Source organism: Haemorhous mexicanus, chromosome 7, assembly GCF_027477595.1.
Source record: "Haemorhous mexicanus isolate bHaeMex1 chromosome 7, bHaeMex1.pri, whole genome shotgun sequence".
In the NCBI taxonomy this organism is placed as follows: Eukaryota; Metazoa; Chordata; class Aves; order Passeriformes; family Fringillidae; genus Haemorhous; species Haemorhous mexicanus.
Window position 1 is genome coordinate 22,587,965 of NC_082347.1, and position 26,743 is coordinate 22,614,707.

Here is a 26,743-nt window from a genome sequence, read left to right on the forward strand (position 1 = left end):
TCTAATAGACAAGATATATCTTTTATTATACAATAAAGAATATTATGTGCTGTAAATTAAGGCATTGTAAGTGCAAAAAGCTTACTGAATCATCAAGAAGGCGTATTTGATCAGGCAACCTTTAAAATTATTCTTTTACAGGGATAGTTAGTATCTACTTAAAGCATGTTTCATGTCCTTCAGTTTGTTTCAAAAAAAAAAAAAAACAAACCAAAAAAGCAGATAATCCTCTTCTATTGCCCAACAATTGCCAGCAGCAACTTCCGGTAATCACCGCTTGTATCACTTGCTATCATTGTAGCCAGTGTCTTCTGATACATCTGTGTGAACATCTGTTTAATTTGCACAAGGTCAATCTATGCAAAGACAAAAAAACAAAGCAGAAAACTCAACCATAGTGTATGATTTAAATCCTAGACAGTCACCTCCAACCTCCTCTCTTGAGAACTAGAGAACACATGCCAAGGGTAAGATGTGCAGTGATTAACCCTGTGCAGTGGACAAGCCAGCTGGTCCCTCCAAGGATAGAGAAGAAGAGTGCAGCAGTTGTTTCATGCTTTGTTGAGGCTGTGCTGTCCTAACTGTGAACAGGTGAACTCCTCACCTGGAGGTGCTCACTTGCTACGTAGTTGGGCAACAACAGTTAAAAAGGAAAACAAGCAGTTACTGCAATCTAGGCAGAGTTAACGAAATTATTATGTGAAAGCTGCTTTAAAACTAATTACCACATGCATCTAAATGTGAGCCCCATAAAAGCTTCATGCAGTACATGATTTTACACCTGTGAAAGGAGGACTGAATGACAAGCTGGTTTGGGTAGATGGTTTTCTGCTGCGTATGACTGGTACAGAGGAGAGAATTTCTTACCTCACTGCGAGTGACTACAATTCTGATGAGGGTAGAATCATCTGTGCCAGCTCCTTTCATAGAATAATAAAGTCTTTCTGCAAAAAAGGCTGGGCGATTTAAAGCGCATTGCACTGCAATAAAGCATATTGTTAGGATTACTTCCAGTAATGTATCCTATATAGTGGTACTTGGCAGAATCAACTTGGCAGGATTTTTGCTGTAGACAGCTAGAGATTGGTCTTAGTGAAGATCCAGTTTCTGTGAGTAATGGGACTTGTTTATAGAGCTAAACTTATTTTCAAGTTGATCAAATGATTTATTCCTTCACACAAAAACTTACAGTTAGTAGCAGCTAACTCCTGTGGAAGTGTTTTTCAAAACTCTCTGAAATCTTAATTCTTAACAGGTAATTCAAAAACAGTTCTTCTCCTTGGATAGCTGGTATTGGGACACAAGGTATTTTACATTGCTAGAATCTCACTAGGAAAAGTACAAATGTAGAAGGTGCTCTAGTAGTTCTGCAACTCTTGTAGTTACAGAATAGATCTTGTTTCATGTAGATTGTTCACACTCAGAGACAAGCCACTCTTCTTTTACCTGATTCTCAAACCTGAACTTTTCCCATTAAACTTTTGAGTAGAATATACTCTGGGAAGTTTTTGCTTATCCATTTTGGTTACAGAATTGCTGTCATTCGGGTAAGCACTGATATGACTGGTGCCTCCAGATTTACTACTAAATATTACTGACTTTCACCATCAGTTGATTTTGCTGAATTGTGTTGAACTGCTTTATTATAAAAATTCAGTAGGAAAAAGTGAATTCAAAACATCTTCTATTTTGCCAAGCTTGTCCTTAGCCACAGCTGAGCTTTTTGGGGTAGATGGTGGTGAGGAAGGGGATGGAAAAGGAACTGTGCCTTCAGTGGGTTCATGTTGGCTCTGAGGTTATTTGTGTGGGTGGCTCAGCTGTCCCTGATGAGGAGCTGCACACCCAGTCACGACTCTGTGACAGTGGTAACCCCCTTTTGCAGAACTCTGAATTACACAGCTACAAGCACTAACCAGTGACCCTTGATTCTGAGCACTTGCCTGCCTTCCCACAGAAGTGACAAGTAGTTTCTATGAGGCCATTCCTTATTTGAAACTGACTTCATGATGGTTGCTTATTTTCTTCACTTAAGTGCAAGATGAATCATTTGAATAACTGAAGCTACTTCTGTTCTAGCAGAGTCTCTGATTATGTGATCATTTGCCATATGGCCAGTGCTGAATTGGATTTTTCTTTGGTTACATTTAGGTTTAATTCCTAAAGGATAAGGAGGGGAGGAAGAACATATAACTTACCAATAGTCTTCAAACCACGTTCCACATTTCCAGAAAATTCTCGATCAATGCTGCTTAATAAATCACGATTAGCAATCTACAAATAAATGAGATTAATATGTGGATGATGAAATGCAGTAGCAAATGGAACCTTAATTTAAAATACATTGACCAAGCTTATTTGAAATCAGTGAAGACCTCCTACCCTGGAGTATGCCTCAACTGTTGCTTTCAGCTGGGGAAAACTTCTGCTTGCCAGAACCATATTAAAGCAAGATTCATCAGTCCCAAGTTTTCCTTCACCAGCTTGGTACAGACGCTGAGCATCTTCTTGAGCTTTTTGATAATCCACAGTTTGATTCTCATCACGATTACCCTTAATGCAAAGACAACAGATTTCAAATGAAATTTCAGAGAGAAAGCTATGCTTTAACTGCTTGCACTGTACATAGACCCCAAGCATATATCTTCAAAGCTTGAAGCAGAAAGAGAAGTAGTTTGAAATACATTACATTGCTTTAAAACTTCTCTTTGGTTTAATATTCTTTATGGGAAATAAATACAAAAGTGGCTCAGAACCCTATCTGTAGGACATGCTTTAAACTGCAGATACACTGACTCAGATTACTTCACCCCTACAAACCATGTCATAGTTCTAATTAAGTACTGTACTTAATTCTCTATTTTACTTAATAATGTAAGCTTTCTCTTGATTTGTTTGTTTCTAGGCTTCAAGTTGCAAAGATTCTTCCCAAATGAACTAATGAATTATCTTACTGAATATGCACACCTGAAATATCTCAGGTTTCCCACCTATTTTATTTAGAAGTTGCTTATTTCAAGTAAGAATGTCTTTAGAAACCACTTACTACACTTGTGTCAGTAGGGCTTATATGACATTTTATGTGCTTTGGTGGTTGTTTTAGCATTTTGCTGCCCAGTGCATGGATGGACACTGCTAAACATACTGGCTGAGTAGGCTGAATGCAGTTCTGTTGTATTCAATCTCTCCAATACTGTTGTATCTATAGAGGTTAATATACTATTTAAATGATGTGGTTGTCAGTTATTGTAAACTACTGGATTTGTCAAAATAAAAATTAGCAGCATGAGCTTCTCCAGGTTTGCTTTCTTGTGGATTTTGACTTTTAACCAAATATCTAGAGAAAAGCTAAACTCTCACAAAGGAAGAGGCCAATGAGATGGAGAGGTGTCATAGAAATTCTAACAGAAATAGGCAAATTGATCAGAGAAATGTGGGAAGTTGCATTAGTTACATATTTCTTCCTAAATATGAGTAATTGCAAGTTACTAATCTTCAACACAAAATAAGCCCTAGTAAATGATATGGGATAAAAAAGCTCCAGTGATCATATGAGTTCAAGAGCAGCACCTCCCTACATCTGGTGACATAAAGGGAAGGCAGGCTGTGGAGTAACTTGGGGCGGGAGGTTTTGGCCTGTGGCACGTCTTATCTTGTTTGTAGGAATTCTCACAGGCATTCTACATACCATTATCCAATCAGCTTCACCCAGATTACTCTGTTAACATATGCAAAAAATAAAAAGCATCTTGCTCTAACAGCAGTGTAGAGCAGTTTAGGGAACCACTTGGTTGCATCTGCGCAATATTTCCACATAAGTTCTGATATTAATTGAGGGTGCTAAATTAGGTCACAGAATTCATCATGGATTTGTAGATAAGAAGTATTTCTTGAGGAGGGACTGAAGTGTCTTATCTTAGGGAATAAATTAATGACCATGGGCTAGGCTAATTTCTTAAAAACCTGCCTCATGCTAAGCACACACAGGTTATTTGTGGAGCCATTATGACTAAACACACCAGATTGTATCTTATATAAAAAAAAAAATAAAATTAAAGCTCACTTGGCACATAGATATAAGTAATCGTTCAAAGTGTCCTGAAGTGTCTGATCTGATGTCTTGTTCAATGTCCCTTCCAAATTCTGATTTATAGCAGTTCACTATTTCACGAATCTCCTGGTTTGTCCTTGTGCAAAGGATCTCAATCAGCACACTCTCCTGAGTGCCTGCTCCCTGTAGGCAGAAAAAACAAAGGCATAAATACAGAGCACTACCTATGCAGTCTCCTTCAACTGTGAAATAGGGCAGTCATCTGGTATTTCAAAATTTAATACAATCTAAATTGTAAGAGCAGTATCCCTGCAGTGCGAAAGCACCAAGTCTCCTGTGTACTTAAAATGGAATGAAGATTCCTCAAACATGCTATTCCACACCAGTTCAGAGAAACACCCCAAAACATCCCTATATCTCAGTGACACTGCCCAAAGTTAAAGTGAAAATGGTTTAGGACGGAAATTCTTTGGCAACCTTAATCTGGAAAATTACCAAAGGAAGGTAAAGCCTTATAAATAATCATTAAAGTCAAAGGTACACATGTAAATTCTGTTTTGGTCAGCACACAGGTATATTCTCTATGCAAATGTGGCTGCTCCCACAATGTGGAACTTTTTATAGATGCTCCCCTCTCTCCAGAATAAAAGTTAATTGATTTCTGTATACAGGGGGATCTTACTGGCATGAGCATCTCAATTCAGGGAAGGATTTGACAGAAGAGATGTATGAGAGACTTCTAGGTAATCTTATATTATGAATTTTTGAAAATGGTTGAGTGGCTATTCCCCATTAAAGGTGGATCTTCATTTAAGCTCCACATTCTCTAGAAGGTGTGCATTCATACATAGGTTAAGTTACTCATTTCTACTTTCTAGCTGCTGCAGCTCAAGTAACACATTTCAGTAAACTGGATGTACCAGTTTACCTGAGTTCAAAGTTTAAACCAACTAGCTCACCTAATGTCTAAATGGTGTCTTTATATTTCAACAGATACATCCATCATCTGACTTTAGGAAATTACTTTTTCATTATCTTTTTTGGGGAAAAAAGGGATAATCCAAAAATATCTTTCAGTAACAAAGGTTTGTTCCTTGTAAGGAAAGGCATATACCTTTAGTTTAAACAGTGGTTATGGTTTTAACCCTGGCCCTTTCTAGGTTCTAGCAAAAATTATGCCCAAGTGGTAGAGAACAAGGTCCTGTCCTGCAGCATCTCCTCCTCTACACTGAATGGACATTTGCCCTGGCTAATTGGCTAATCCTGCAGAAACTGTCTGGAACTGGGGGACACAGAAGAAAAAATTTTAAGCCCTGCAATCCCAGGATTTGTTTGACACTAGTGGATTTTTCAACAATGCTGGGACCAGGTGTTGTTGGATGAGCATTTTAAGAGAGTTTAAAACGGTTTCCTTCGCAGGAATACCATACCTTCATTGCATGACGTAAACTCCAGGCATCATAGTAGGTACTAGGCATGAAGAGGGCTAGAATCAATTCTTCCACATTACCACTTAACTCAGACTTCAGATCTTTAATTAAATCCTGTTCAATTATAAACACAAAAAGGGCTTTGCAGAGTGTTAGGCATATATAGATTATATACTGAAGAAAGATCAAACTAGAACTTCTATGACTTATTTCTACCTTTCTACCCTTGTGCTGTTCTTCCTGTAAAGCTTTGTTTTATTTCTTATTAAGAACTTTCCTCTGTCCAAATCTGACAGCTCAGCTCTTCTCCATTATCTCCTCACTAATGCCACAACTACAAAATTTCACTTTAGGTTGCAAAAATGACAGGGAAGAAATGAAATTAACTGGAATTTTATTTACTATCCAGTCCTCAATCATTTCTCAAGTTTGTTTCTTGGGAAAAAGAAGATTTCAGTGCTGGTTTGTGTGCAAAAAAACTCAGTAGTGTCAGACACTAATACAAGGGCAGTTTAAGCTTGATTATTTTCTGTCAAGCATTAGAGAAGCTTCTTGTGTGGTCAGGGACAGAGACAGCCTCCAGCCTTCCCCCACCCCTCCTTCTGCCAGGTATCAGGACAACCCTGTATCAAATACCAGAAGTCACCCAATACATAAGGAATATAACCAAAAGAAGTGCATTTTAAAAATGCTCAAATCATTCCCCAGGACTGAAATAAAACCAGGCAGTTAAAGCAGCAGCTGAAAGTTTGGGTTTATTTCCCAGTTCAAAGAACTAGTGAACATACCTTGCCATACATAGTCTTGAAAGCTGCCTTGATTTTTTGCCTTTGATCATTGGAGCGGTTAGCAACAACATTTATGATGGCCTGCTCATCCGTTCCTTGGAAACAGAAGGGCAATGTCATGTAAGAATGCAATATAGTCCCTCCAAAACTGTGCATTTTATACTGTTGCGTTTGGGCATAATTACGTAATAAGAGGCTGCTATTTAAGTCCACCAAATTTTCTGGATAACTTCATCTACTAAATAGGCCCAGCCGTTTTAAAAAGGTAACTTTCAAAAAGCTTGTGAGGGGGAAGTATAGTTAAATAAACACTGAAGAAAACAACAAAATGGCATTAAGAAGTTAGATCAATAAGGAACTAAAGCTTCTATTTCTTACTTACCAAAACCCTTCATAGCTTTGCGTAGGATTTCTGCATCCCTTCCAGCATCGAAGTTTGGAGCAGCTTGAATTGTACCCTGGGTACACTGAAACACTGCAGCAGGCTGAAAATAAGAGTCAGATGTAACTATGTATTTACACAATAAAAATTCAAATTAAAATCAAAACTCTGCAATCAGTACTTCAGAAGGAGTTCTCCATTAGTTCTCCGTTTCTTCCTCTAACACAGAATCAGGGCAACATTACTCTAAGGGTAGATGGAAACTCCTGATGCAGAACAAAATTGAAACCTTTGGAAATCAGCTGTAAAAACATTAAAACTACAGAAGACACATAAGATTAATTATAGAAAAGAAAACAACACATACCAGGCCAGGCACTGGGGATGGTACTTGTCCACCAGGAAATCCTAGTGAAAATAAAGAACAAGGTAGAAGAAATTAATTAGGTCTCCTCTTATTATGGAAATGCCATCTAATCTGAATATAAAGTCAGACCTACCACTGCACACAACCTCTTTCCTAATGGTACCTACCACAGTCAGTTACTGAATTTCTTCCCTTGGGGATAATGGGAAGAAGCAATCACAGATGCATCTTGGTACATACACTAGCAAGGCAATTCTAAAAATACTAAACTTACTGCTGCTGTGGGAACTGGAAGGATCTCTCCTTATGAAATTCTGCTATTTTTAACAGAAGTCAAGATGGCTCAAACAAATGAAGAATGTGTGTTCCATGCTCTCTTTCAAAAGCTGTTATGTACATATTAAAATGTCTAGCATGTAAACAATAAATATTCAGAATTCATTGCTGCAAAAAGGATTGAAGGAATCCCATTTTGTGATCAAAAGCACTGGTAATACAAAAGCTAAAACTATTTTTTTACTGGAATTTTATTTTTATTAATAATATGTATGCATATTCCTTATCATTTTAATAGCAACTAAGTACAGACTTAACAGAGGAATCATAAAACAAAAAGGTTTTGCTGCTTTGAATTTCTTTAAAACACAACTGATACATTCCAGAACATCATCTCTAAAGTAACTGAAAATCATCTCTATAGTCTCTATATATCTCTGTATACGATTTTCTAAAAGAAAATCATCTCTATAGCAACTGACCACTCAAAGCATTACAAACACTGCACTGATTTTAAGCAAATGTGTGCATTCTCCTTTCCTCTTTCTCCAGTGTGTCAGGAATCACTGTGAACACAGAGATCTGAAAAATGCAATTGAGATTAACAGAACTGCTAATACTCACTGAATGTGGACTCTGGGTTTCACAGTTCTCATCAGATACTTGCAGTTTGAAAAAGGGTAAGCACCTAAACTACTACATCATGACCACTATTCAGGGACAGCCATCTCCTTTGGATGTAGCACCTATAGACATGGTTCTTATCAGCCCTTCAGTAGCCTGGTCAGCAAAGGTGGCAGGAGGTGCACAGCATACAAACCTCAACAGCTACAAGTAACAAAGGTAAGGGCTTAATTTGTTACTACCTATCCTGGAGTTTCTTAGTTTAACCATGGATGCTTGGAGTTTCTTAGATATAACATACCTGGAATTTGTGCTGGTCCACCTCCAGCATAGCTTTGGGCAGGAGGCTGCTGTGGATAGCCACCAAAGCCAGGCCCAGTGGGAGGCACAGCAAAGCCAGGGCCTGGAGGAGCCAGGGGAAAAAAAATACTTTAGCACACTTAGTATTTTGTGCTTTACTTGTTGACACAACAGGAGCCAGCTTATGAAACAAAACTATGTAAGAGACCGGTTTCTCCATGTCTGTGCAGTGACCCAGAACCACCAAGGCTCTGCCAATCAGCACGCAGGTATTTACTGCTGGATGGCAACCTGGCTGCCTGCATGCTGCTGCCTGCACCCATCACTGAACAAAGCTGCTTTTCTTTACTATTTCTGACAAGCACAGGAAATGGTTACACTGGAAATCACTCCTGACTGGTACTCTAACATAAAGGATCTTACCTCCAGGGTAAGGTGGCATTCCTCCAGCCTGGGGAGCTCCAGGGAAGCCCCCCGAAGTGGGGTAGCCCCCTGGGGCAGGATACCCTGCTGCCCCTGGAAACCCAGCATTTGGTGGTGCTGCAGGATAGGTCCCTCCTCCTGATGGAGGGAATCCTCCAGGAACAGCAGGATAGGCATACTGACCAGCTGGTGGATAGACAGACTCCTGTCCTGTTGGCTGAAACACAAAAATGGGATGTCTGTATGCCTGTTAACAGCACATTAGAGTAAAAAACTCCCAAGCTGCCAAAATGTCCATGTGTATAGTAACAACGTGAATTATACAATTAGTTGTAGAGCTTGAAGAAGCAGCAGCAGAATTCCTGAAGCCTGGATAGGGTCCTCCTGGTTGGTTGTTCTGTTGACACGGAATCAGGGAGTGCTGCAGGGTGGAAGTCACCTCTGGATGGCCTGTGATCCCATCCACCCTCAAAGCAGGGCCAGCTTTGGAGTTGGGTGAGCTCATGCAAGGCTTGATAGTCAAGCTTTCAATATATACAAGGAATGACAAATTCACAGCCTCTCAGGGCCCCTGTTCCAGTGTTTGACCGCTCTCCTAGAGAAAAATGTTTTCCTCAAACCAAATTGCAACTGCAACCTGTATTTGCTAGCTGCCCTTTCACTGTGTACCTCTGACAAGAGTTGGCTCCAATGTCTCTATTGCTCCTTCTCAGCCAGCAGAAGACTGAACAGATCTGTGCTCAGCCTGCTCTGCTCCAGGTAAGCAGCCTTCCCTGCACATGCTCCTCTTTGTCTATGTCTTTGTTGTACTGGGAGGCCACAAGCAGACACAGTATTGCTGAGATGCTTTTGCTAAAGCCTGCTGTGTCATAAGCCTTCCTCCCTGAGGACTCGCAGTGCTGAGCCACACTCATCTTGTCAGCCACTGTGACTCCTGGTCCTTTACTGGAAAGCTGCTCTGTCTATCCCACACAAGGAGAAGGTGAGCTCAGCTCAGCTTGCTCTCTTTGAAACATTAGGAGCTCACCCCCTGTTAAAAGACTTTTAAGAACATAGGAACTTTGAAACTTCTGCCTCTGTTGCACAAACAGTAGTTTCAAATATTACAGGGTAAGAACTTTTTGGGGTTTTTTCCCCATTTCCTTTGGAATCCAGGTTATAAAGCATGGACATTCAATGATTAAATCTGGATCACTGAGTCAGACTAAATACCTATTACAGGTTTTAAATAAAAACAACAAGTTCAACAGCTATATATTTGTTTTGCTACATGTATGATTTACCAGCCATACCACAAAGGTTGCTATTAGCATTAAGATATATTAGAAATATTTACTTGGATTATCTCTATCTCTAAGGGAAAGCCCTGTAAGGTAAAAGTCATTATACATGATCTTAGAAATCAGGCATTCAAAATCAGCTTCATAATGAAGCATAATGGATGGATCCATTACTTACTTGCTGGGAATCATCTTTACTGCTTTAGAAATACAAGTCACACATTACATACAGTACACATTCATTCTTGACCCCCAGAAATAAAGTGCAGAGCAGAAAAGTTCAAATGTTCTCGGGTTTGGCTGCCCCAAGATTTCTACCCCCAAATTCCTGTGCCCAGGCTATATAATATTCTTTTCTCCAGAGGTACAGTCTAACATTTCTCTGCCTGACTCAACAAAAAGATAATATTGGAATTTATATTCATAAATCCAAAATTAGGATCCTCAAAAGCCCTGCTCAGATTACTACCAGTGCTGCAGAAATAACAATTTCACATATGTTTTTTAAATTGGTTATCACATTGTGCATCATCAATGAGACTAGGAAATCACAGATAACAAGTCTAAAAGGTCTTTTGAATTAATTCATTGAAGCTGGCTATTTTTTAGATGTTAACTAAGAAAAAAAGATATTTTCAGATGTAGTGAAAAATAAACTACAGCTAAAATCATGAGGGTTCAGCAGAACCTTAAGGGAAGAAAAGAAATCCTGGAGTTAATAGTCTTGTTTCTAACATGTTTGTCTTTCATCTGACTGACTTAAGTGTTTCAGAAGAAGTAGGGGTAGATTGTGAAGCAAAATCATCAGAGAATTTATTGCATTTATATGTATATATTTATATTTTGCATGTATTTATAGCTTTTCAGTATCTTAAAGGCATTTGGGCTGAGATCCATGCTTAAGTCTGGTTCTTAGAACACCAGTAAAATTCCCACAATTACAGCATGACAAGTGCCATCATCAGTGCCATAAAAGCACAGAGACTAATCTAGCTTTGAAAAATATTGCAGACATATCAAAAAAACTGCAGTATCAGCCATACCTGATACAGTTCAGCCTTCCATTAAGCTTCCTTCAAATTTTTAGTCCATTCAGTTGTGAGATGAAGATGGAACAGTCCTGTGGATAGGGTAGTCAAGATACAGTGTCCCTCTATCCTCAGAAAAATATTTACTTGTGTTATATAAAAGCTGGGCTACTTGAGTGAAGTTTTCCAAGCTTTTCCTGATGGCTGTGACCACTGAAGCTTGTTGAACATCTCTGTAAATCTTGGAATATGGCTATGTGAGTATTTTGTACAGATTGGTTCAGAGATTACTTCTAACCCTACATGTAAAGGGCCTCCTATTTACAGAAGAAACTTTAAAAAATAAAAATAAAAAGAATTGTTGAGATGAGACGGCTGTATTTAAAACACCAAACTCACAAAATAAAATTAAACAAGACCAAAGACTTTTCTGGAACAATGGGTGTCACTAAAAAAACTAAGCTTCCTTCTTGGAATTCTTGTGTGACAGCTGTAAACTACTATTTACAGACACATGGAGCACAGTCAGAAGGGGTATTCACAGAACACAAGTGCATTTTGAATGCAACACATTCAAGAGCCATACTTACAGGATAACCTGGGAAAGCAGGGTAGCCATCAGAAGGGGGATAACCTGGGTATGACATTCTGGGGAAGAAAAAATAAAAAAGGTATTTTCACTGTGAGGCACTATCTTTGAATTTGTAGTAGGTATTTGCTTGCTAATTATCTGTTAAGTCACTTGAATAATCTGCTATTAACCCATAGAGCTTTCTTTTTTTTTCTCTCCTACATCTGACCATAGCAATCAGAATTCAGAAGGGAAGCATCTTCAACTTATAGTAATTAACTATCACTCTTATTTAGGGTCAGACACACATTTAAGCATGGTAAGAGACTCAAACTTCCAGAAAGCTCTGAAATACAGGATACACTTTGAGGCACCAGCAGGAGGGAGCTTGAACCCTTTGCCAGGACAGAAACTATGCAGGTTTCTGGACTGCACCAAGCACCTGTATCCATCATCCTGCACTGCTCCGCTCACAGGGGTAGTTCCTGGGAGAAGAGCAGTACCCTAGCTATGCCATGTAAAATGGTAATTTGATAAGAACAGGTATAATCCCTCAGTATTACTTCATTTGTGGAGCAAATTTATATTTCCTGACAGTAACTGTTTATTTTAGTCACATTTTTAACAGAGTAGGGATAGAGATCATCCCATCCTGCATGTTGCCAACCAGCTGGGCAGGGAGATTCGAGACCATTAGCCAGGTTATGAAACTTTTAATGACGGGGGGAAAAATGGACTTGAAATTTGGCACAAGCATCCTCAAGTGGAACAGTGGCTCTGACATAACTACTTTTATAACCAAAACAACAACAGATTTTTTTCCGTCAGGCTGTCGTTTCCCCCCGCCGTCCCCAGATGGGCACGGGGCAGGTTGAGCCGGGGCCGGGTGTGAGTCAGCTGCGGCACTGACCCGCGGTGAAACATCAGCGGGTGCGCCGTGCTCCGTGTGTTGGGCGGGAGCTCAGCCAGTAAACACCGAGAAGGCTCCCCGTTGCGGCAGCTCCGCCGGGACTGCCCGGCCCCGCACCCCGGCCAGTACCGCACCGCACCCCCGCCGCCTTTAAGGGCCCCGCCTGCCTCTGCCCCGCTCCGCTCAGGGCAGTCACGCATCGCCCCAGGCTCCTCCCGCTCCCTCAGCCGCGGGCCGGCCCGGCGAACCCTCCGGCGAGGTGGAGCTGCGGGCCGAGGGAAGTATCCCGGTGTCCCGGTACCCACTTCTCCCGAGGCCACCTGAGCTCGGCCCCGCTCCGCAGGGCCAGGGCAGCTCCCGCTGGGGGTGCTGCTCCCTGGGGCAGGCGGCACCTCCCTCGGCCGGACACCTCCCGAGCCGCGGGCGGCCGCGGCTCCCGGAGCGCTCTCCGGGGTTCCATCTACACCCCGGGGCTGGGGCCGAGCCCCCGAGCGATGTCTGAGCAGAGCCGGGGCTGCGGCCGAGCCCTCGGCGGTGCGAGCGGAGCTGGCGGGGCTGGGGCGAGGGGCTTCTCCCTTCCTCCCTTTCCCCCCCCACACTGGCGCCTCACCTGAGGGGAACTTGCGGAGCCTCCGGCCTCTCTTCGCAGCCACACCGCAAAATGGAGCCCGTGCGGCCGGCGATGCCCGCCCCGCCCCCGGCACCGAGCCCGCCCCGCCCGGCCCACGGGCCGCGCTCCCCGCGGGCAGGGGCCCCGCGCCCGGTGCCGGTAGTGACGGCCCTGCCCGCTCAGAACCCTTTGCTGTCCGTGCAGGCTCGCCCCGTCTCGCTGAAGGGAAGGTGTGAGATGCCCGGCTGTCTCTGGGACGGACGAGAGGTAAGCTCACAGGCGCAAGTGCCACAAACGCAGAGCCACTCTCTCTCCACGCCAGTGGAGCTGTGGCAGGGGAAGCGTTCACACAGGAAGAGCACGGAGATGCTGTCCCACGGGTGGCCTTTGCCACCCGGTAGGAAAGGGAGGGAAAAGTCCCCACTGCAGTTTCCCTGTAGCACCACTGCAATGGAGTTCAGCCCTGAGCGCGTAGTTCAGTCCTAATGCGTATAGTTTTAAGCCAAGTCTGTAATCCAATAACACATGCGTTTTTAGTTCAAGATCATTGTTCAGTAGCTGCAGGGAGTCCATCAAGTCACCCAGGCCACCAGAACTGCATGTAACAGGCAAAGAATATAAAAGACCTAAGTGCATGGGGCTGGAGGAGCTGCTCCTTTTGCTGTAGTCCCAAAAGGACATAAGGGTAAGATTGACTGACTACTACATACACTTTTCTTGAAAGAAATCTTAATTATAGTTATTTGAATGTAATTATGGGGAGTGTGCTTACTGTTTTGTTTCTGTCTGTTGTAATGTTTATTAATATTATACTTTGAATAGACATTACACACATGTACTTTACGTGATGGTTAATTATTCATAAGACATTCTGACTAACAAGATACAATTTATGAAGGATTCACCTATAATATTATGCACCAGTTACTTGAGGTTATTCAAAATATCCCCTTTTTTGTTTATGACAAACATGTTAGCAGTTTAGAGACCATTCCAATGCAAACAGCTTTGTTTCCTTCCTGTAACGTAGTGCAGCACTTCAGCTCTAGATGAAATAACAACCAGTGTTCTCTTTGTCCATAAAACAGCATGAAGTGCAGACAGCAGAAAATAGCTGGGTAATAATTTACCATTCTTGCTCGCTTCAAATGAAGAGCACCTAAAGCCACATGAATCTAATATATTACCTATCTAGGAAAATTGGGCTTGTTCTCTCTTGTTTACCCAGAACACATCAGGAGTGGCTTTAAGAATTTAATACTCATAGCATTCTTCAGCTGACACTCTGAGTTCATGTCTACTTTATTTCACCTGATAAGCACATTTCTTTCAGGACAGGTATATATTTTAATCCTTGTTTCCATGGGAACCAAGTACATTTATAAAATACACAGTTCTTTATCTTTTTTGTTTAGTGGACTATTTTGACTTAAGCTACTCAAGAAAAGAAAGATTTGTTTTAAAGTAAATTCCTTTCTTTTTGTGTAAGAGGAAGAAGAAAATATTTTTAACAAAATTACATGTATTTGAAGAATCTGTTAAATACATTGAATATTTATGTATCTAGGAGAATGTTTGGAATTACTTTTTTAAGGCATGCAGTGGAACCATTGTGTTCATCTAATTTCACTCTGTATTTGGGGAAATCCCTTGGCTTGTTACTATACCTAGAGCCCACACATTTAAGAAAACTTCTAAAACCCCATGCAGAGTCAAGGCAGCTTCTCACTATTAGAAAATTCAAGTTTAGTGGAGAGACAAACTTTAGTTCTTCTCTTTTGTAATATTCTTGCATCTGATCCTAGGACATGGTACTGGACAGAATTCTGGTCTGGAGTGACTTGGCTCAACTATGTAGTTGTGCTGAGTGCCTTCAAAAGAGCTGAAACAAAACTTTTTTTTTCCAGAGGAATTGATTGTTGGTGATGTAGGCAGCTAAAGCATTGCTGCTTCTCTGTGTGTCGTCGGAATATTATTTCCAACTAAAGTAATATAAAGTATTACTTTTGGTGTTCTACTCCAGCCAATATAATTAAATTAAAATTGAAGACTTTCCCCAAGTTTCTTGTAAGAATGGTCAGCTTTGAACCATAGGTCAAAGTGTAAGAAGCCCACAGGACACTGCAGTGGCCCAAGTCTATATGTACTGAAACCACTTCTCCTATTAGACTGCCTTGTGACTGCAGTCCCTATAAGCTGTTGAGGTAACCTTCCCTGTGCGGGGAGCAGAGCGAGTTCGGCTCCCTTCAGGAGGCAGGAGGAGCCCTGTGTTTGGTTAGCTGCTCCCGGGAGTCACTGCCGGTGAGTCATGTTAGTGCTCCACCCGCCGTGCTCTGAGCATCAGCGTTTCGCACAACCCCTACACAGTTGCCAACCAGTCTCTAGTTCTGTTCTGAGGAAATTGAAGCTTCACCCTTCCTCAAGCACGGGAGAACAGCAGATTGTTCTGCTTAACTGTTCTAGAAGGGTTGTGTGTCTAACACTTTCGCATCAGTTTCAATCATTAGGATTGAACCCGTGAATTTCAGGCATAGGTGGCATATGTCCACAGGTTGACAAAATTGCACACGAAAACACTGCCTCCTCTTTGCTGCAGGTTTAAGTTTTCTGCCAAGAAACTGCAGTGACTCGACTAAAAATGCAAATTTATTGACCTTCATTCCAGTACGTGGAAATAATCACCAAATGAAGTTGCTGTTCTGACAGCAAGGATTTAAGTTTCAATAACAATAAGGTTTGTTATTCCCAACAAGATAGAATTTTTTTTCTGCTGACACTCATCGGTTAGAAAATAGTGGACCATTACCACCTCCTCCTGAATTTTTATGAAGGTATTCCCTAAATATAAATTATAAATAAGGTAGTTTATCCTGTAAGTATTAATTTTGATTAAAAACATAGCAGATTTACTGTGCTGGGAAGATGTCAGACCGAAGCATAATGTCTGTGTGCTAATTAAACTGCATCTCATCCAAAGTCACCGTGCTCACTGCAAAACCCATCTTCATTGCCTCTGTGCTGCCCAGAGGAGCTTGGCTGAAATGCTCCTCCTTTGTTGGAACTGCCTGAGATTATATATCTGAGGCAGATTATATATCCAAGGCAACAAGATGGATGGACTCGATACATTCCTCCAAGTTATACCAAAAGAGAACAAGAGATTTAATTGTAACATTAAACTCCGTTCTGAATATTATTATGTATATTGAGGAAAAGAAGTGTTTGAGAACTTCATGCTGAGGTAAAAACCCAACCCAATGAGCTCAACTAAGCCAGGATTAAAAGAAAATCTAAAGATGGTAAACATTTTAACATTCTTAATCATTTACATAATTTGAGCTGTTAAATACTTGAGTGCTCGGAGCTAGTAAAAGAGTTGTTTCAACAAAGTATTTTAAAGCCTAATATTTACCAGGAAAATATGCACACTGTCACAAATAAATGTAATACAGTAATGTCCAGGAATTTATACTCATTCAGAGAAGTCATCTAGGAAAAGAAAATGCTGGATGCATCACAGAGGATGGAAGTTTTTTTATTGTATTATTGAGATCACTAGTATAACTCAATATAATATACAGAAGAATACCAGAGAATTATCTATCTTGGCTGTGTAAAACTAACTTTGTCAATTATTTGGAGCAACACATTCTGAAGAAACATACAAACAAAAAAAAAGGAGAAAGTTCCCTAATAAATTCATGCCATTTACAAATCTATAGAGAGTTAAAGCTTGAGATACTTGGCGGAGTTTCTTGACTCCCAAGCTTTTCTCACCAGACTTTTTATTAAACTTCAAGTTTTTAGACAGGTTCCTGTACAGCGGAACGATTCTAAGAGACTAGCTTTAGTAGTTTGTGTCAACATTTTACATACAACTCTAGAGAACGAATGCCTTCTAGGTAACAGCACAGCTCAGGCTTTACAATTAAGCAAAATGATGGATTACACTTGTGCTCACAGTTGTCCTTCTTAAAAATGGTCACTGAAATTTGAAATCAGACATTCAAAACTCCAGAGTCAAAGTAAGGATCACCATGTGTCCACTCACAAAGGCAGAATGAATGGGATCAGACACAGTTTTTAAAAAGGAATCTCTTTTCCTACTCCACCTCCAAGCATTTGGCAATGTCCTGTTTTGCAAAAGCCTAAATTCATGGACTTTGATCACTTCAGACACCTCTGCTTTGCAGAGGAAGGAAGACATAACCTCACCCCCTTATCACATATCTTCATTATTAGTCGTCAGTACTTGCAAGGACTGGCAAATTCCACACTGATCACAAATTGTTCTTCTCAGAACTTTGCATTTTTTGCACACCAGCTTACAAAACAACATAGATTTTTAACACTTTAAAAGCTGAAAAACTTTCTTTTTATGTTTTCTCCCTTTTCCTAAAAGGGAATGACAAAGAGTTTCCTGCAGAGGAGAGATCAGGAAAAGAATATTTTGCTTCCCCCCCAGCTTCTTTGCAATAATTGCAAGACTTGTCAACCTTTGCTGCTTCCTCTTTTCCACCACTTGATACCATGTCAAAACTTTCCTCAAAAAATACTGTGATCTGAAAATTTTGAAACATTAAATGGCTGAATTTAAAAATATTTAAGCTTAAAAAGAGAAAGGAAAGCAAAAAAAAAATTATTCAGACTAATAAAAAAACTTAATTGAGTTTTAATACTTATTTAATGCTCTCAAATAACATTTTCAATGATATGAAGATCTTTGCTGGACCTTCACTTTTCACTTACATTGACCTTGCAATTAGAACTTAAAATTTAGCATTGAGTCACTGGGGGAATTCTCTAAACTGGACCAATATAGGATCTATAGATTTGTAATCTGAGTCTTATTCTTGGATTTTGGAGAACACTCTCTTTGCCTACTTCAACTTCAAATTCATTTACCAAACTAGGTACAGTCCTTAGTAAGGTGGGAGGGATGCTTGAACTCTGTTAAAGCAGAGTACCTCCTCCTCAGCACAGCTGAACTGTAAGACAGCCTTCTAAAGGTAATGTTATTGGCAGAGACTGCAAAGTTACAGCTGATATTTGTATTGGCTTTCTTCCAACTGGAACCTACTTAACATGAAACATATCTTGGGGAGAAAATGGGGTTTCTCTTCACATAATTTTAGAAGCAGTATAGCATTATGAAATAGAAAGTTCCTATTTAGCAACACCCAACTTTTAACCTAAAATCTCACGGGTTGTCATTTTGCTGTCCTTTTCTTCTTTGGCAAAGACGGAAACTCCAGTAGCCAAGCTTATTTATCTACAAATGCTTTTCAAACTCTTTTACCATGAACTAAGTTGCTGGCTTTAATTCTCTGAACTCCCCCTTTAAGAGGGGCTAATGCTATTGATCTTTACTTCCTTTCCCAAACAATCAGAAAATAATTACATGCATAGAAGTGATACCATAAACCGCATTTACTGTCTTGCAGTCTGTCAGTACCTTGCTGAAGGGGTACACAGCACCACTAACCAGAGACTATTCTGCAGTCCTACATGATAAAGCATATTATATGCAACAGAAATCCCCACACTTTCAGTGTGCTTCAGCAGCTGGAAAAAAAACCTGCAAAGAACTGGACTTCACTCCCATCCACTCTTTCTTTCCTGATGCCATCTTACCCCCCCCTCCACCCTCTTTCAAAAATGGATCCATTTCACAATAAATGAGTTTTTTTCTGGATAGAAGCCATTGTTGCCACTGCAATGGAACTTTTATTCAAAATACATTCTTACAATAAAGCTGTATTTTGTTATACAAGTAGACAAATCCACAAGAGATAAGATTCTCATATTCCATTTTAAAATACCAGGCTCAACTGAACTGCAGCCGCTCCTATTCACTTCCTAAAACATGTCAGGGATTTTTCGGAGCGATGGAAATAATGATGTAAACCAAGTCATGTAGGTGATTAAATTACAGTCCAAGGAAATTCCTAACACCACAGAAGAGTGTATCTGCTCATTCTTCAGGCTCTTTAAAGTGTAGGGTGGCAAAAGTTTCTTTATAAACTCAGAAGTTTTTCATTGAGAGCAATCTGTGACTGTGTGAGATTTGCCAAATAGGTTACCATCAGCAGGTCCTGAAAGGGAGAGGGAAAAAACAGTGATCAGAAATATTAACAAATTATAGCTTATTAGCTGAATTTTTAATGTCTGTAAAGCATTTTACAATCAGCTACAAGAAATATTGTTAGTCCTGAAAGTCCTACGCTGAGGAATGCTTCCCTTGCAGGAAGCTTTTGGTATTCCTGGCATATGAAACACTGCTTGTGAAACTTTAACTCTGAGTTCACCCATGTTAACCAGAGAAGTCAAAGGGTATAAGCAAAATTAAAAATTAGTTCTGGTCTTACAGACTGTGGGTGAACAACACATTCAGAAACTTAAGTTTTCTAAAAATCTGTTAGAGAAATGAGGTAGCATACTAAAACCCTGTTCATGTTTGTAAGTGCTATGCAAAGACTCAGAACTCCAGCTCAGGCAAAAGACTCTGGTAAGTCACCAGTTATTGCTGAAATAATTTTTTTTTAAGTTTGGTAATTCATACTGTCCAATCAATATGAAAGAAGAATTGGTACTGGTTTTCAGGTGACTTGCAAAACTCCTAAGTCCTTAAAAATGAATACTTTTATCTGCAATTGCTTGCAAGATTATGCTGAGCTTATTTATCCACCCTCAGCCTTTAAAACATCAAATTACTGACAGAAAAAAAAGCTGTATTAGCTATTAGCATGTTTGTATGAAAAGACAGATCATAGACAAATTTATGTCTGTATGAAAAATTTTCAAAATTGCTAGCAATGCACAGAAAAAATTAATTAAGATCTTACATTGATATTGCTGTTCAACATGGTCTCAAAGTCCTCTGGTGAAATCTTTGGCACCTGGTTAATAAGATCCATCAGGAAGCGCCCAACAGTGTTGTCAGCAGCCACTTTGCCAGACTAAGCATAAGAAACACACACTTCAGCATAAGTGGAACTCAAAGTTTATGGCCCAGAAAGAGAAATAAAGAGAAAACCAAGATGCACAAGTTAACATCAAACTTTTTTGCTGGCTGATAGAAAGCTGGCCTTACCAGCACATCCTCGGCGTACTGCAGCACCATGGTCAGGGTGTCCTGGATCCTGGCTGACGCCGACCCCACCTGCTGTAAGTCACTGGACAAGCCAATCACTCGGTTGGGGCTAAAGCAGGTCTTCATGATAAGATCCACTGAAAGCAAAAGGAGAATCAGTGAAAAAAACTGACTGCCACAGATACCAGTTAAAACCCTTAACTTGCTGAAGATTTTTTAGGTCAGTTTCAGCAAGACAGTCTGATTACCAGTAAAATTCCCAGAACGGCAGTTTTACCAGGGTAGAAGAAACATTTGGGCATTGTCACAACAATGGTTATAACTAAAATAGGAAGAAAGCATTCACCTCCTATCCGCTCTGTATCATAATAAACATATTTCACTGTTAGCGGTGTGAACATCACGCCCATAGTTTTACCAGGAACTCCCATTGGGGCACTAGAAAAAAAAAAAGAACAACAAAACGTTTGGACATATATAAGAGAAGAAGGAAAAGATTTCCATCTCAAAGATCTCTGTTAGCACTAAAGCGTGAACACAAGTACATTACTCATTCTCACCAAAATCAGCAATTTTAAGACCCAAGGATAACTGAGGACAGGAAACCAGTTCTTGCATGCTATTAATTGATCTTTTTCATCCAGAATAGGCCTAGCTGGTTTGATGTCACCATGAATGCATGAAGAACTAAGTACTATCATCTTAACCAAAATACCTTCTTGCTTTTACAGAAAGTGCTCTTCTGTCCTGAAATACTTTACACTTCAAGAAATGACTGAAACTATGAGCAATTTGACAAAATTCAAGTACAAAGCACTCTCAACACCTATATTATACCCTTTATTCTATGTACTTGAAGTCCATTTAGGCTTTAAGTAAGATCTCATGGAACAGTTCCCATTTTAAAGAAGCACAGTCAAGAAGCAGTACTTTCTCTACAAAGAAAAGGGTTTTTTCCTTACAGAGCAGAGTTCTTCAGCCAATACTGGGAGGAAAAGAGTTTAATTTCTTAATATTTAATCTCAATTGTTAATTGATAAGAATGATGGGGTTAAGAGGAAGAAAGACCCATCAAGAAGATGCTGTTTGAATTGTATAACCACACTAATCCTCCAACCTGTGTAAGTGCACTGCCAAGCAATAAAGCGCTGTCGCTACAGGCTACCATTCAGTCAGTGTAATGGAAGTTAGTGACATTACTGCCAGCTGTATGTACCCTGTGAAATATCCCAAAGATGTTCTGAAAATTGTTAATTAAGTCACAATTCCCCACCCCAACGAGGTTCTAGTTAAGGAAGTCTTTAAGCCTATATACAATGGTCAAGACATTCCAATGAGAAGTAAGCCACGATCCCCGGCTCACCACTATATTGTCCAAGAAACAATATTGTCACTGCACAATACTGTCCAAGAAAGGACGCTGCGCCCCACTACAGTCCTTGTTACCCTGATGGGGCATCTCTCAGTAACTCAGATTGCTCCCTTCCCAGAAACACAGCTCCCAGAGTACCTGACATAGGCTTTAATGCTCATGCGTGAATTCTGGAGACTTGTGTCCACGGTGAGGTGGATTGGATTGTGTGCTTCCCGGCTGTAATACTCATGGATCAGGACTGAGTGCTCCGTGATGTCATGACCTGTTGCATACCTTCAAAAGAACACATGTTGAAGAGCCATCCTTCCAACATTCAAGTGCCCAGTGTTTTCTACTGTTGGTATTTAACAGTTTGTATCCTAAACCACCGATTTCCAAAGACTGAGATGTTGCAGCATACTAAACAAAACTTTTTACTTTATGGCCACTTGTCCCTAAAATTGTAGGAATCACAGGCTGAGCGCACCCATGTCCAAAATATGCACAGGGCCAGTGTTGTAGTACCAGCCATAAAATATCAGTAAGTTGACATGAGACACCCAATATTCAGTTATCTGTCACTCTATTCTAGACCAGCTTTTTCCATCTGTGTATGTCAAAGCATACCAAACAAACTTGGACGAATTTTCTCATCCACAAATCACACATTCCTCTGCAGGAGGTCTAACTTGTTAATCTAGCTCCTTTAACTGCTCTACAATTAGCGTCTCACATTCTCAGGCAAACTCCTGTCACTGGAACTGTACTCTGCTGTGCCATTAGAAGGCTGTCGAGGAAGCTTGCTACACAGAAAGAAAATGAAGCCATTTTGTAGGCATAAAAAGAGTGATAAACACACTGCGCCGCAGACTCTGTCCCATAACACTGTACTAATCTTGCTTCACATCCCACACACAAGTTACTTCCAGCAGAGAACTAAGTACTCAAACTGGTATCAGTGATTCCTCCTGACACCTTTGGTACATTAAAAGCCTCTTTTGTATTCTCCCATCTTTCTAACCAGTAAACTTCCATGGTGCAGGTTTTAGTACAGGAAAGAAGTTATTCTAACAAGGCTGGACACACATTCTCTAACACATGACTCCGTTAAGGTACCTTTCTAGACATAAACAAAACAAAATCCTTTAAGTCTCCAACAGTGTCTCTTCTCTTCATGAGCTTCAGGAGCTTTACCACTGACTGTGTAACAAGAGTTGCAAGGTATGACTGTCACAGGCATTAGTGCTTCTGCTTTTCTATCCGTGACAAAGTGAATTATGTATTTTAAGTAGTTTGAGGAATCAACAGAACTATCTGCATGTTCATGTTCTTGCAGAAGGACAACTTACCAGCCCAAGATGATCTCGCTAGGAGACACCTTCTTGTGCAACTCATACATGTTTTTGGCAAATTCCATATCCACAGCCACCTGCGAAACGGGAGACAGGTGGTTACAGGGTGCTTAGCCCGGAGGGCAACACGGGCAGCGGCCGCCAGCAGCGGAGGCGCGGGGGTCGTGCCCCGCCGACAGAACCCCCGCTCCGCCCGGGCCGCCTCCGTACCTCATCCTCGGACTCGTTGTGCGGGACGGAGAAGCAGTTGGTGACCTCCACCGAGTGCTTGTCCACGGTCCCTGCGGGAGGGAGAGAAGGAAAGGAGGACAGCGGGTAAGGGGGGCGCCGCGGGGAGGGCAGGCGCCCCCCCCCGAGGCCGCGGCGGGCAGGGCAGGGCGGCGGCTCTCACCCAGCAGCGTCCCGATGACCCGCGCCGCGCCCTCGTTGCGCCGCTCGAAGCTGTCCACGATGGAGGCGAGCACAACCGGGTGCAGCCGCACCACGCGGCCGCCGGGGAAGGGGCCCGAGAGCGCGGCTGACAGTGGCGCGGCGGGTGGCGGGGCCGGCGCGGCCGGCGGAGTCGGCGCGGCCGCGGGGGGAGCGCTTCCCGCCGGGGCAGTGGGAGCCGCCGTCGGACTCTGCGGCGGAGCAGCCGCGGGAGGAGCCGCACTGGGACCTGTAGCAGCCATTTTGCAAGAGAGAGAGAGGCTGGGTCCTCTGTACTGTGAGTAATTGGCTGAGCCGAACGTCTGTCATGGAGCGCTGCTTCTCTATTGGCGAGACTGACGAACTGAGGCTATCGGTTAGCCAATCCGGAGCGCGCGATGAGGGGAGACGTTCTGATTGGAGGAAGTGCGCACCGTCTGTGACTGAACCTTACTCTTGTTCCCACCCTCCCGGGGCCGGAAAGTTTCTCAATTGGGCTCTCGCCTTCCCCTCCTCCCCGTCTGCTCTCTTATTGGCCAGCATCGCCCTCCTCGCCCGTCTTTAAGGCCGTTTATTGGCTGCGGAGATGCCGCTCAGCGCTGCGTAGGGAGGCAGTGGGGTCGCGCCTGGTGTGAGGCGCTGCGCTACGCGGTCCCCTGGCTTTGCTGGGTGAGCGCCCTCGTGCGGGCGGGCTGGCCACGGCAGGGCCGCTGCCGCGGGGCTCGGGGCGCCGTGAGGGCGCGGGCGGCCGGTGCTGCCTCCCGGCTCTGAGGTGGTGGCGCTGCAAACGCAGCTGGGCGGGCGAGGCGCTCGGGGAAGGTGCTCCAGTAATGCTGCTTGTGGGGCTGTGCAGCCCTTGGGGTCTTGGTTCTGTGAGACAGGCAAGTGCTGTTAGTCTTTATTGCCTCAATAGAAGAATAAGTGGTTGTCAAGTATTCTGTCGGGAGGAAATGCTGGTTGCCTCTATCCAAGGTTTCGTGACTACCCAGGAAATTCACTCACTGGATGACACTTGCCTGTCACTTGTAGTGCCCGAGGGTTGGCTCCCGAGCAACGCAGCTGTGCGGGTGGGGCAGGTGTCGCTGAGGTGGTGAAACCTCATCGCGGCCCGCAGCTGCTTCCCTCGTGAGGGGAGGCGGAGGGACAGGCGCTGATGTCTGTGTTGGCATGCGCAGGAGCCAAGGGAACGGCGTGAAGATGTGTCAGGGGAGATTTCGTTTGGATATTAGAAAAGGCTCTTCACCCAAGAGGGTGGTTGGAACAGGGAACAGGGTCCCCAGGAAAGTGGTCACAGCACCAGCCTGACGGAGTTCAAAAATGTTTGGACACTGCTCTCAGGCATATGGTGTGACTTCTGGACCAGTGGGTCCCTTCCACCTGAGGATATTCTGTGAAATGAAACATATATGCTTTCAATAACTGCTAAGAGGACTGGATTCTTTCCGAATTTGGCTTTCTTTTTGTTAACCATTTTATCATGACAGATGGCTTTTGGAGTTTTCTCTGCTTCATTAGTTGAGGCCTGAATGTCATCAGTAAATGACAGTTTCAACTATGTCATTGAAGAAGGCTCCCGAGTATAAAAGAAGCACCTCAATAAAAGGATCACACATTCTGCCTATGTGGAAGCAGTTTCCTTCTTTTACGTAAGTGGGGAACACCTTTCAAAACTACAAAGGAGAGCTAATGCATGGGAGCATGAACAGATTTTATCTCTTCTTAAAAGCACTTCCAGGTCTGTGTACCAGTAAAAACTGGATCTCCTATTCTTAGGCTTTCTCTGTGCAGCCTTCATTTCTTGTAGGTGTGGCTGGGTGAAATTGCATAAAGCTTTTAAACGTTTCTCTTCCCAGAGCTTTGATGTGTCATTGAGAAGTCTAATGTGTAAGGTGTTCTTGTTAGAGAGTAGCTGTTTGATCTCATTCTTGTTTGCATCAAACAGGGCTTGGTGCTTAATTTGACATAGTCAGCTGCAGAGTCATGTGGAGCAAGCAAGGCTTTGTAAGAGCCCATAATGCTTTTATGTTTTCACCTTAAAAATTGGGCAACTTAATATGAAGCAGCAGTTGTGCTTCAAAACTGGCAACTGTGATAACCTTCTTTTAGTTAGTCGATGTTAAGTTGCTGCACAGGGTGCCAGAGAGTGTATGTAGTGAGTGAAGATGGATAGCCTGTATCTCAACAAAGACCAATGGTTGGCTCGTACAAAGCCCACTCAATACAAAGACTGTCTAAATCTAATTATAAGAAAATCAATCATGTGATCGTGCCTGGAGCAGATGTGTCCAAGCTACAAAACTGTTTTTTCCCTGCTAAATGACTGCTGAAAAATGAAGACCTTTATAATTAATATTGTTTCACAAAGTATCAGATTACTTTTAGAGGAGGGTAGATACGCTTATCAATGGTGTCTATTGATAAAAACTTGACATAGATCTACTGATACGATTAAGATGTTCAGATACTACCCCACTGCAGTCGTCTGTCTGCCTAGAGGGACACTGAAAATACATTCTCGTGTGTACATGGATCAGCATGGTAACTCAGGGCCTTCTGATTTTACAGTGTCCCTTGCTAGGTTTCCCTGCATCTGATTTCGATGATGAATATAATTATTTCCAAGCTCTGCTGTTGTAATATTTCTCTTTATGGTCCTTGATTGTGACTGAGTCATTATTATTGCATTTGTGGTCATGTCAGCTGCAATTTCACTGGTGATGTGTAATTTCTTTATCAGTAGCCATCTTCTTATCTTGCTTGTATTACTGAAATTAGCATAATTTCTTGCTCTAGGGGAAATTTGTTACATTGCATTACAGGTAAAGTGAAATATCTACAATTGATTTGATTCATCATTTCAGGATGCAGTTTTACCTGGTTAGTTTCATGGGATTGAATATGGTATTTTTATTCCTTTATTATAAGAAAGGTTTCCCAGTGTACATTCTGTCTACAGGGTTGGAAGAAGACACAGTCAGGTGACCCAAACTGACCAAAGGGATATTCCAGACCATATGACATCATGCTCAGTATATAAAGTGGGAGAAGAAGGAAGAAGTGGGTAATGTTGGGAGTGATGATTTTTTGTCTTCCCAAATAATGATTACAGGTGATGGGGTCCTGCTTCCCTGGAGATGGCTGAACACCTGCCCGTTGCAGGTAAACCTTAATAAAATAAGGGCCTTGTTACTCTTGTAAAATTGTGGCTCAGGCCTGCTGCTTTGGCTAAGCAGAAGAGGACTATGGGAGAGTGACTCAGCTGAATTGGAGCTAAAAAACAAGTTATACAGCTATCATGTGCTCACATTTGGCTTATGGCTGTTGGTTGAATTATATTTGTTGTGCTTAAATGGAATGTACCTGATAATGGGCTAACTGCTTTAAAAGGCCTGGTTTTTGCAATAAAGGACTCTCTCTTGCACCTGCCTGGGGACTCTGCATTATTCAGCTTCATAACACCTGCCTGTCCATGGGAAGCAGTGAATTAAGTCCTTGTTAG

At 41.9% G+C, this 26,743-nt stretch overlaps 4 protein-coding genes across 15 annotated transcripts in view; 2 read left to right on the forward strand and 2 right to left on the reverse strand.

The window, feature by feature from the left end:
- PPP3CB (protein phosphatase 3 catalytic subunit beta) overlaps positions 1-3,295 on the forward strand; it is a 46,840-nt gene extending 43,545 nt beyond the window's left edge. For 7 of the 11 annotated variants that reach the window (XM_059851418.1, XM_059851422.1, XM_059851423.1 and 4 more), the window contains one exon: positions 2,903-3,295. The gene's annotated coding sequence lies outside the window, so the exon portion shown is untranslated. Of the gene's footprint in view, positions 1-2,148 lie in introns of all 11 variants that reach the window. The other 4 variants (XM_059851420.1, XM_059851421.1, XM_059851428.1 and 1 more) reach the window with 1 other exon arrangement.
- ANXA7 (annexin A7) lies at positions 1-13,154 on the reverse strand. The gene is made up of 13 exons (XM_059851431.1): positions 13,038-13,154; positions 11,537-11,594; positions 8,639-8,855; positions 8,217-8,318; positions 7,016-7,056; positions 6,649-6,751; positions 6,267-6,361; positions 5,479-5,592; positions 4,061-4,231; positions 2,380-2,550; positions 2,196-2,271; positions 868-980; positions 1-356 (listed from the first exon to the last, which is right to left on the reverse strand). The coding sequence occupies exons 2-13, from the start codon at positions 11,591-11,593 to the stop codon at positions 234-236; spliced, it is 1,383 nt and encodes a 460-aa protein (XP_059707414.1). The 5' UTR covers position 11,594; positions 13,038-13,154; the 3' UTR covers positions 1-233.
- The window catches only part of LOC132329857 (uncharacterized), a 25,065-nt gene continuing 11,410 nt past the window's right edge, over positions 13,089-26,743 (forward strand). The window contains exon 1 of one of the 2 annotated variants that reach the window (XM_059851433.1): positions 13,089-13,304. In XM_059851433.1, coding sequence (XP_059707416.1) covers positions 13,089-13,304 — 216 coding nt within the window. The remainder of the gene's footprint in view (positions 13,305-26,743) is intronic. The other variant, XR_009487200.1, reaches the window with a different exon arrangement.
- EIF3F (eukaryotic translation initiation factor 3 subunit F) lies at positions 18,742-23,522 on the reverse strand. Its single transcript, XM_059851432.1, has 8 exons — positions 23,228-23,522; positions 23,047-23,117; positions 22,834-22,913; positions 21,641-21,778; positions 20,477-20,568; positions 20,131-20,267; positions 19,883-19,996; positions 18,742-19,132 (listed from the first exon to the last, which is right to left on the reverse strand). The coding sequence occupies exons 1-8, from the start codon at positions 23,505-23,507 to the stop codon at positions 19,055-19,057; spliced, it is 990 nt and encodes a 329-aa protein (XP_059707415.1). The 5' UTR covers positions 23,508-23,522; the 3' UTR covers positions 18,742-19,054.

Excerpts from the sequence above, each read along its gene's own strand:
- ANXA7 (XM_059851431.1), bottom strand. The coding sequence starts at position 11,593 with ATGTCATACCCAGGTTATCCCCCTTCTGATGGCTACCCTGCTTTCCCA. Across the intron at positions 7,057-8,216 it reads TGGACCAGCACAAATTCCAG|GATTTCCTGGTGGACAAGTA; the intron begins GTATGTTATATC and ends TATTTTCACTAG. Across the intron at positions 981-2,195 it reads ACGTGGTTTGAAGACTATTG|TGCAATGCGCTTTAAATCGC; the intron begins GTAAGTTATATG and ends GCTTTATTGCAG.
- EIF3F (XM_059851432.1), bottom strand. The coding sequence starts at position 23,507 with ATGGCTGCTACAGGTCCCAGTGCGGCTCCTCCCGCGGCTGCTCCGCCG. Across the intron at positions 22,914-23,046 it reads ACAACGAGTCCGAGGATGAG|GTGGCTGTGGATATGGAATT; the intron begins GTACGGAGGCGG and ends CCCGTTTCGCAG. Across the intron at positions 20,268-20,476 it reads TGATACAGAGCGGATAGGAG|TGGATCTTATCATGAAGACC; the intron begins GTGAATGCTTTC and ends TTTTGCTTTCAG.